General features: G+C 39.8%; 1 protein-coding gene across 3 annotated transcripts; it reads left to right on the top strand.

Annotated features, from left to right (window-relative positions):
• Nucleotides 1–1,893: 1,893 nt before the first annotated feature.
• On the top strand, nucleotides 1,894–7,814 carry LOC134194109 (uncharacterized). 3 transcript variants are annotated; one of them, XM_062663013.1, is made up of 19 exons: nucleotides 1,894–2,056; nucleotides 2,239–2,637; nucleotides 2,977–3,219; nucleotides 3,273–3,638; nucleotides 3,707–3,981; nucleotides 4,040–4,205; nucleotides 4,271–4,410; nucleotides 4,480–4,615; nucleotides 4,673–4,812; nucleotides 4,873–5,012; nucleotides 5,092–5,125; nucleotides 5,192–5,344; nucleotides 5,406–5,479; nucleotides 5,534–5,621; nucleotides 5,676–5,723; nucleotides 7,080–7,172; nucleotides 7,230–7,346; nucleotides 7,400–7,485; nucleotides 7,545–7,814. In XM_062663013.1, exons 1-19 carry the CDS (start codon nucleotides 1,987–1,989, stop codon nucleotides 7,705–7,707), a joined length of 2,931 nt encoding a protein of 976 aa, XP_062518997.1. In that variant the 5' UTR covers nucleotides 1,894–1,986; the 3' UTR covers nucleotides 7,708–7,814. The 3 variants fall into 3 exon arrangements, with proteins under 3 accessions (XP_062518997.1, XP_062518999.1, XP_062518998.1); XM_062663015.1 differs by having other exon boundaries at nucleotides 4,073–4,205; XM_062663014.1 differs by having other exon boundaries at nucleotides 2,245–2,637.
• The last annotated feature ends 2,084 nt before the right edge of the window (nucleotides 7,815–9,898 follow it).

The following is a 9,898-nucleotide window of genomic DNA, read 5'->3' on the forward strand; positions in this document are numbered from 1 at the left end:
TCTGCAGCTTGTACGTTCAGTTTCGATTGACCGTCATCAGGGGTTGAATAGCCGAGAGATTCAGAGAATTAATATCGAGTCGTTCGTGGTCACAACGGAAAGAAAGTCTGTACGAAAGAACAACTGACGCAACTCCAGCATCATCCACAGTCTCGCTGCACCCATGTCGAACATATGATATCCTTTCTTCTTCTATTGAAGCTGTGTTTATACCGTCGCTTCCACAGCTATAGGAGCCTTCTGAAATCACGATAGGATTGTCGCGAAGAATTACGAATGTAGAGCGGTCTCTAGACCTGTAAGCTCGTACAAAGTGACTGTCGTTTCACGTGACAGCAAAGTCCGCAAATAGTTTGTTGTATCCCACTTCTGACACCATGTAACAGGCATGCCGAGGTCTGTACACGTCTATCTATTATCTACTTGTGTATTATCGTACTGTAAGGCAGTACACTAATTACTAAGGCTCCACCCCTTACGGTCACAGTATCGCGAATAATCACATACGGGATGTAAATATCGATGATGATTACGTAATGTTAGGTACCCGTATAAATGTCGCACGCCACGAAAGCTATTGATTTCGCGTTAACAGTTGCAGACAAGTATGTTCTGTTGACAATTAATTTAAGACCTAGCAATCGCAAACATGAATTACACTGTTCTGGTGGAAATCTCTTTCATGAACATTTCTAATTAATTAAGTTAATGGCGGTTCTTCTATTTATTGTCTCTGTGTTTGCCATGTACGCAAATAGCGTTTCGCGATTGGACCTCATTGAGGGCGTTGCACATTGCTGAGCGTGACACATCTACACAAGCACACATAATTCGAATTTCTCGCCGGAAGTATGATGGCGGAGAGGGTCTGGCTACACCGCCCCCTCTCCGCTCTTCTCGCGCGCGTTAAGAAGACTATGCAAGAGACTAAGACCCTGCGGAGCCATGTATAAATAAACGGCTCTGCATGCTAGGCGACAGGCATGTCGACATCCGGACAGTATCTTGCAAAGGCTTGAAGATCAACATAAACTGTATGTAGAGAAGACAATACGCCTTTGTCAATTGCAAACATATTGGTCACAGGAAATTCACTAGACAACGGGCCAAACTTATACATTCTTGTACCGGACGCGATCACTGAGTGTAATACTCCGGCCCTTTCCGTAAAGTGCAGAGGGCAAATGTTAGTCACTTCTCGTATACATGGAAATTTCCATGCTTTTGATGCATTCTCAAACAGGTAAATTCAGGATATCCTTTATCATTGAAATATTGGACCGTCTTCTGTACCACATGTACAGTAGCACGTCGTTGCATTAGGAATGTATTGGAATTCCTATGTAATACAGTATACATCCAGTCATTTTCCTGCATCTCGCACCAGCGTTTCGATAATAATCTACCGGTGATAGATGCAGTGCTCTGTTAATTAACAAATAGCCGTGACAGTGAACTATGTGACGCGCACTTTACTACTACCGGTCACACTCGTGCCAAAGTTCAAACTTGTCTCCACCTCAAAAAAATTCGCGTCTGTTTTCTGGTTGAGTTTAATTTATTTATTTATTTTGTTTGGCTGAGAGATTCCTTCACAATTTATTATTAATTAATCTGACATTTACTTGTTTCTGTATAAATAAATAGACAATAATAAAGATATTATAAGCTTTTAGTGGTCCATTTCTCGTAAACTCGTCGTCCAAACCACTTCACTTCGTAGAAGAAGGATGTGCAGTCCTATTTGCATTCTGCTAATATAATTAGGTGCAAAACGACAAAACTATCATCATTTATTTATTTATTTTACACGCGCTACGCGGAATTAGACACATCCGCACCGCAACCTAGCAGACTACTGCTATAAATGCGTAACGTAAAAGGATAGCGACAAACCAGCTTCGTCATTCACACGTCTACGACGGTACTGGCAGGCATTCTCGTTTCCCACGACTCACGCACCCTTCGCAGAACGGAGCAACCCAAATGACATTTCCAAGGACGTGGACGGCACTTCTAGTTCTAGCATTGAAGATCCAGCGGGGAACAGCCACAGGTAGCCTTCACTACTTGCAGCATGCAGACGAGACACGACTACCAAAATGACGGTTTTAGATGCCAGATTTTTGTTTACTGGTAGTTGGAAAGTGTTAGTACTGACGTGCGAAGCTCACTCATCCATGTGCAGGACTTGAGGGATTGCATGTGCATACAATAAACAATAGCTGTGCTGTCTAGTTGCAGATAATTGTTCTAATACCTACGCCGGAAACTGCTATATCTTCGATTTCACTGAAAAAGGAAGCACCTGGGATAATGGACAAATCATCTGCAATAGATTTAACTACAATTTGGTATCAGTCAGCGATAGCGATGAAAACAATTATATTCAAAGCCTCATCCGAAGTCATGACAATGACTTCAAAAACAGAACCAGAGAGACCTGGATAGGTCTCAGCAAACGGCCATCTGATACCACATTTACATGGTCAGACAAATTTCCGTTTGTCTACAACAACTGGAAGAATGGTTACAAGCCAACAATGACTACGAATAGTGGCTGTGTCTACATGGACAAGAATGGGTACTGGGCGATTGCAAACTGTAGGACTGAGAAATCTGTTGTGTGCAAGAGAGGTAACACTAGACTTCAAACAAATCAACAATGAGGTCGTCTGTGCAAATTAATAGCTATAGTGGACACCACACACACACACACACACACACACACACACACACACACACACACACAAACACACACACACACACACACACACACACACAAACACACACACACACACACACACACAAACACACACACACACACACACACACACACACACACACACACACACACACACACACACACACACACCACTTAAAAGTAATAGAAAATGAATCACTAGACACTGACTAGATAAGGATCTAACTTCAAACACTATGTTGCGTGTATATGTTGTTGCATTGTTTACATAGCTATCAAGGGCAGTCCCCTGGAATTCCCAGCAAATGGTAACATGACCAGTAATGATTCCACAATGGCAATCAAGTGCAGTCGCCTGGAATTCCCAGCAAATGGTAACATGACCAGTAATGATTCCACAATGGCAATCAGCACTGTGGTCACATTTTCGTGCAAACACGAATTCAGACTAATAGGTTCCACCACAAGAACCTGTACCTCAGATGGATGGACAGGAGAACGAACAATTTGTCGAAGTAAGTAATGCATCTCCAGATTTATTGAATACTATTTCAGATTTTTGACACAGAAGACAACATCCTTTCAAATGAAGCTTTGCCTCCCACCACTTTATCCCACTCTCTTTCCCATCAAACAGAACCAGATAATGTTAGCAGCCAAACCAATCAGACAATCGTTGATGGTGGAAATGTCATACCTGTGACACAGCTCATAGTCCTGTCAACTACAACATTTATCCAGACAACAACACAATCATTAACCAGTACATTACCCGGAAATAGCCACAACAACATTATCTTGGATGAAGTGGCAATCATTGGAGGAATGTTTGGATGTATCATATGTTTGCTCATCATCATCATCATCATAGCAATAAACAAATCAAAGAAAAGAAGATCAACAAAGCCAACACAAGCAACAAGCATTCTGGAAGGTAAATTGTACATTTGAAATTTACCAACAAGATAATGGCATTAAGATCAATTTCTGTAAACGCACTAGAAGGGACACCCAGTGAAAGTTCAGGTTCAACTGAACAAGGAGACAATACATTAATTTCATTCAGAGAGGTCAATGACAGTTGCTATGACCGTTTAGCTAGTTTTTCAACATCTGATGCTAACACACTAAACAACAACCAACGTGAGACAAGTTCTACAGCTTTTGGAGAGGGTGTTTCTAAGAGTGACAATTTCACCACTGATTCAGCACCAAATCTGCAAATCCAATCTGAACATACAGGTGACACATATTGTCAGCCAGGAGAAATATTCAAGGTCAGACAGATAATCTTGCTGTCTTTCACAAATGCTCTCGTAGTAAATATACTTGTAGAATACAATTCCAGCTTTTGCCACATCTATGCAGGATCACAATCAAGACGAGTCCGCAGACAGGAGATTGGTGGGCATTAGCAGGAGAGATGCTAGTACATGTGACACTGTAGAAACTGAATCTAGTTCCAAAGTCGTACAGGGCAGAGACAGGCAACACAGTGCAGGTAAAATACACCATTCAAACAATAATAATTTCTGGAACGTTTACGTAGCAAATTTTGTATGCCAGCTCTTGTTGCTATACATGCAAAAGACTACATGCAGCCAGACACAATAATACACAAACAAAAAGCACGAAATAGTGCAGGCAGTGATGGATACCATGAGGCTGGAGTGGTTTTCGATAGAGAGTCACATTTCACTTGTGAGGTGACGTGTTGTTGCCTAACATGACAAGTACTCTGACCCTGTCTAATCATGCTGTGTGTTTCACTAAAGATTTTGATGAATAACGACAACAAGAGTACCTACTGTGAGACACAGCCAATCGTGGGGAAACTCGAGGCAGCCACTGCTTGGAAAAGTGAGGTAGAAAGTGTAAAAAAAGACGACATAGTACACAAGCTCCATGATGGCAAGAAAAGTGTTGTAACTCAAAGGCACACATGCGTTTCTAGTTAATTTGTTTTAGGTTCTGAAACGTCAACAAACAGCAGTCACGAGATCTGTATTACAGCTCTATCTGACAGAAACAAAGGCACTAAAACTCAAGATGAAGGATACTGTGAACCCGCCCAATTGTTCCAAACAGAATCAAATTCAAGTGGCAATGTAAGTGGTATTACTTTATCACTCAACCAAATTTTTAAAATTGATATTTTGATTAATTAGGAGACTGGTGATTATGATGATAAAATGAGTTACCGGCAACCGGGAAAAACAGCAAAAGAGTTGTATGTTCAGCTCAATGGAAGCAAGATCCGACAAATTGACTGCGATTGCTTAACAATGTGTCAAGTCGTTGGCTCTGGGTAAACTTACATTCTTAACATACTGGTAAATATTGATTATTTTATTGACTTAATTTATCAAATGATTACTGATTGTCAGGGCATTTGGAAAAGTTACAAAAGCAGAGTGGATGGTAAATTGTCACAAATATTAATCCAAATATTATTTATAAAGGACCGTGGGCTGTAACATTGCTTAGATTGGGGGATTAAAGAGAATGGTTGCAATCAAAACTCTCCACACCGATTCAGCTGAGAACAACGTAAAGTTTCTACGTGAAGCAGCCATAATGAGTCAATTCCATCATAGAAATGTTGTCACATTCTATGGATTACAAACACAAAGATCACCGGTGAGAATCCAAAACATACTTTCAATGCAATGAATGATTGTATGCCATATTTTTCTGTCAGATGTTTATAGCAGTAGAATTTATGGAGAATGGCGACTTGAAAGATTATCTCGACAAACTTAAATGTATCAACAGGTTTGCTCGATACGACTACAACAATTCGCAAGCTCTAATTAATTTCTAATTTAGATCAGACACTGCTTTCATGTTGCTGCGTGCCTCGCAAGAAATTTCCGAAGGGATGATGTATCTTTCAGCCAAGTCATTCGTCCATCGAGTTAGTCTTTCAATTTGCTGCAACAACGTTGTGTAATTCTTTCACTATTTGAAGGATCTCGCTGCTCGAAATGTCCTGGTGGACGGCGAATTCACAATGAAGGTCAATAAAATGCATGACAATAATACATTAGCAGGGTTGCCACACATTTTCCACCGAAAATTCGTAGACAAATACAGTTAACAACAACACACCCACTTTCCAGTGTTGTTGGGACCCGCTTGTATTTTCTACTAGCAATGCTCCAAATCCTTCAATGTAATCATCGAGTTAGTCTTTCAATTTGCTGCAACAACGTTGTGTAATTCTTTCACTATTTGAAGAATCTCGCTGCTCGAAATGTCCTGGTGGACGGCAAATTCACACTGAAGGTCAATAAAATGCATGATGATAATAATACATTAGCAGGGTTGCCACACATTTTCCACCGAAAATTCGTAGGCAAATACAGTTAACAACAACACACCCACTTTCCAGTGTTGTTGGGACCCGCTTGTATTTTCTACTAGCAACGCTCCTAATCCTTCAATGTACATCATCTAGTGTTGTTCTCAAAACAGCCTTAGAAACAGTCTTTAATGCTCGTTATATATACTAAATACATGCAACACAAAGCACGTGCGATTGCTTGTATATATGCAGTATTCATACATGATGTCTACTGTTCAGATGTCATTTAATTATATATTGAGCTAACAATCATCAGCTATGAATTTTGCGGACCTTGGAACAAATGGTATGCTTAGATACTATAAATCCAGAAATTTTAGTACTTCTGCCCACGAAGTAAAGTACAGGACATCGGTACTGTATTGTAGCCAAATTCAAGTGCATCTATCTATAAATTTTAGTATTCATGTTATTTTAGTACAACCAGGTATCTGTACGAAAGTAACTAAAATTTCACGAGTACAAAAATTTCTAGATTTACAGTACCAGCGACAGACAAAGTACTTCAGGTAGGGACTCATTTGACAATGGTAGCAAGAGAACCATTTCATCCATGTGAATGGATGTCAAGTAAGAAGAGACTGATTTGTTGAAGCAGATAGTCGACGAGTAGGGTGTTGCTGTAAGTATACCATAAGTGCAACCATTTCACTCTGCATGCTGCACCAAAAAAATAACCAAAATGTGAAATGACACAAATGCAAAAGGAAAAATGGACGTAATGCCAAACACGAAATGAAAACCAAAACCGGCCACCATAATGCTTGTGAGCCAGCCGGGACATGTTCAATGATCCATTTATTCGTAGGCCCACACAAAAATTTTGTAGGTGGTTTTCCCCCAAAGTTTGTAGGATACAAATTTGTTTGTAGGTATTGCAATTAACCCAGCATTAGATAAGTGTCACTTATACTGCTTGAGCTTTGAAATGCAAACTTACATAGCAACAGCAACATGTAGATAACCATATTAGAATTGGTTTTTGATATGTCATGTTGTGATATTCAGATTGGTGACTTTGGTCTTACTCGTGATCTTATCGATGAGACTTACTATCTTATACATGGCAAACTATTGCCAGTTCGATGGACAGCTGTTGAGGTAGAGCAATACATCAAATCATTACATGTCAACACTAATTTATAACCATAATTCTAGGCTCTGAATTATCGTAAGTACAGCACTGCTAGCGATGTGTGGAGCTACGGTGTGCTACTTTATGAAATCTGGTCGTTGGGTCAACACCCATTTGCATCAGCAGCCAACAATAAAGAAGTAAGCTGCAGAATCAGCATGCATGCATACTAATATAATATTGATTGTTACAGGTGGTTGATATGGTAACGAAAGGACACCGCCTACCACCACCCAATGGGTGTCCACGAGAAGTTTATGAATTGATGATCGACTGTTGGTATGTGTATCAAATTAATTGATATAGATGAGATGCAGCATGCACTTTCTGTATTACAGGCATCCTGATCACCATAAGAGACCAACTTTCATCGACATACAAGAGAGGCTGCACAAGCGCAGGAAACAAACTCCAAATAGTCATGATCGAGTGTACACAAGCAAACCGAGTGAATGGCCGCCTGTAAATTACCAAGATTTAGAGTACAGGTACCTCTCATGATCAGCAAATAACACAAATGGGTGATTATGAACTCAATTAACACAGAATAAAGGGGTTAGCAGTAGTATAATGGCTGATTATCATGCAATAGATGCCATGCTGTCTTATGCCGATGTTTTGGATTTAATGACTTCGTCACTCGTGTGACACCTTCGACAACAGTAAACGTAAGTTAGCTTGCACTACAAAATGTTTGACTAATATACAAATAACAATATCTAGGTATGCAGCAGTGTACTTGTCGTCAAGCTGCTCATTGGCCACAGCATAAGGTCAAACCATTCAACTAATTTTATGTTGGCCAGAAATACCCTCAAAACCATAATAGAAAGAATGGGTGAAGTGATGAGGATCAAAATGAGCTTATTTGGCTTTGTAAGAGCATCATAGTGGGAATAAACGTGATCTTTCTAAGGTCGAAGTTGGAGTGAATGCAATTTAGTAATCCATTGGTCCATTAATTAGAGTTGAGAAACAAACTGCAAACAAATTTGCTAATAAATATAGCAGTGAGGTAGTTTTACCTAATTTGCCCATAGGCCACATGTGGGTGTCCATCCATGTGTAACTACACCTTCATCAATATCAGGGTAAAACGTCAATTTCCTAGTGTTATTACAAATGAGTGAAGTGAGTTAGTTTTACCTAATGTGCCCTCAGGCAGCATGTGGGTGTTCTTCCATGTGTAACCACCCTTTTATAATACCAAAAAAAACCTATTTTAATGTAAATTGTTTTTGGTCACTTTAGAAGGTAAATAGGTAATAGAATGTGTTATGTCACATTGTGATGCTATCACCATATTGATGGTAATGCCACTTCCCTGATGGTGTTCCACCACACCACACCTATCACTGATATGTACTTTTGGGTCAGCATAAGTTACTGCTCTACTTGAAATGGAATGAACAAACACTCAAAGGGCAGCTATGTGCAAGCTGGTTATGAAATGACTGCCACTATTGCAATGCTAAGAATTGCAACTTATTTCTACAATTGTTACTTAAAAATTAATCAATCAATTACAGTAGTTACGAAGTTCACCTTGTGGCGGCTATAGATCAAGTTTTGACTTGCTGTTTGCTCAGCCAATGCTTCAACACACTCTAGTAGAACCAGATGGTCTGTCCATCCTTCCCAGAAATCTGTATGCCCAAAACTCTATAGCAAACCAATAGACACCGATCGTACAGTATTTAAATCGAACCTGGTCTTATGTTGAGAAATGTTAGAGACTTGAATAGAACTTCAAGTTTAGCTATCTCTGCTCGACATATGTAGCATCGGTCTCGGATTACTTCCGTACAGACGTCAATCGATACTGCTCACCATCTTCATATTCAAGCGACACCATTTAGTTAATGAATCAAACTTACTGTATACAATACTAATCTGTTGTGATGATCCAGTGGACCTAATTTGTATCTGAACTTCTTGCCACAAGTCGTGGAATCATGCTTCGATGAGTGTTGGCACAAGCAGTGAGGCTGCCATTTGTCTAGCTATCTAATTCATCACTGGGAATACAAAACAAACCCATATATATATGATTTTATGTGTATCAATTAAAGGGTACACGATTCACAGCTTCACAGCCATGGCTTGTTCTGTGAGTATACAATAGCTGCCAGATCAGTATTTGTTGTATCATACAAAACTAGCGATCATACCATACAAGGTAGCTACACCATGTGTATTGACAACCTAGATACATCATTTGTATGTCATCTTTAAGTTACACATTCATATGATATATACTAATGATCTAAACATGCCCTAAAAGGCTGAATACGCCAGACATCACGTTTCACTCATATCTCGTAAACATACACTATCAAACACATCCATTTGTTACTCTCTTCTTGTACAATAACCCATACAAGTTTCTCTAATTTTTTCATCTTATCTCTTGTTCACGTGTTGTAACACGTCTCTGAGCAGTTGCCTTCCAATTTCAATTGACAGCAGAGAAGTTGAAGCAGTGGCAACATCGATCCCTCTCTCCTTGCATATTCTGATCATTTTCTCACCTAGTGCCTTCTTCTCAGACTCACTCATGTGTCTTAATATCATCCACAGAGGCTTGAATGATTTAGACTTGGCGTACGCTACACAGGAGCCTGCAATTCCACCCACCAAAATTCCAAGGGGTCCCAAGAACAGGCCACACAAAATCAAGCAAACGGAAGCC

Source organism: Corticium candelabrum, chromosome 18, assembly GCF_963422355.1.
Source record: "Corticium candelabrum chromosome 18, ooCorCand1.1, whole genome shotgun sequence".
NCBI lineage: Eukaryota > Metazoa > Porifera > Homoscleromorpha > Homosclerophorida > Plakinidae > Corticium > Corticium candelabrum.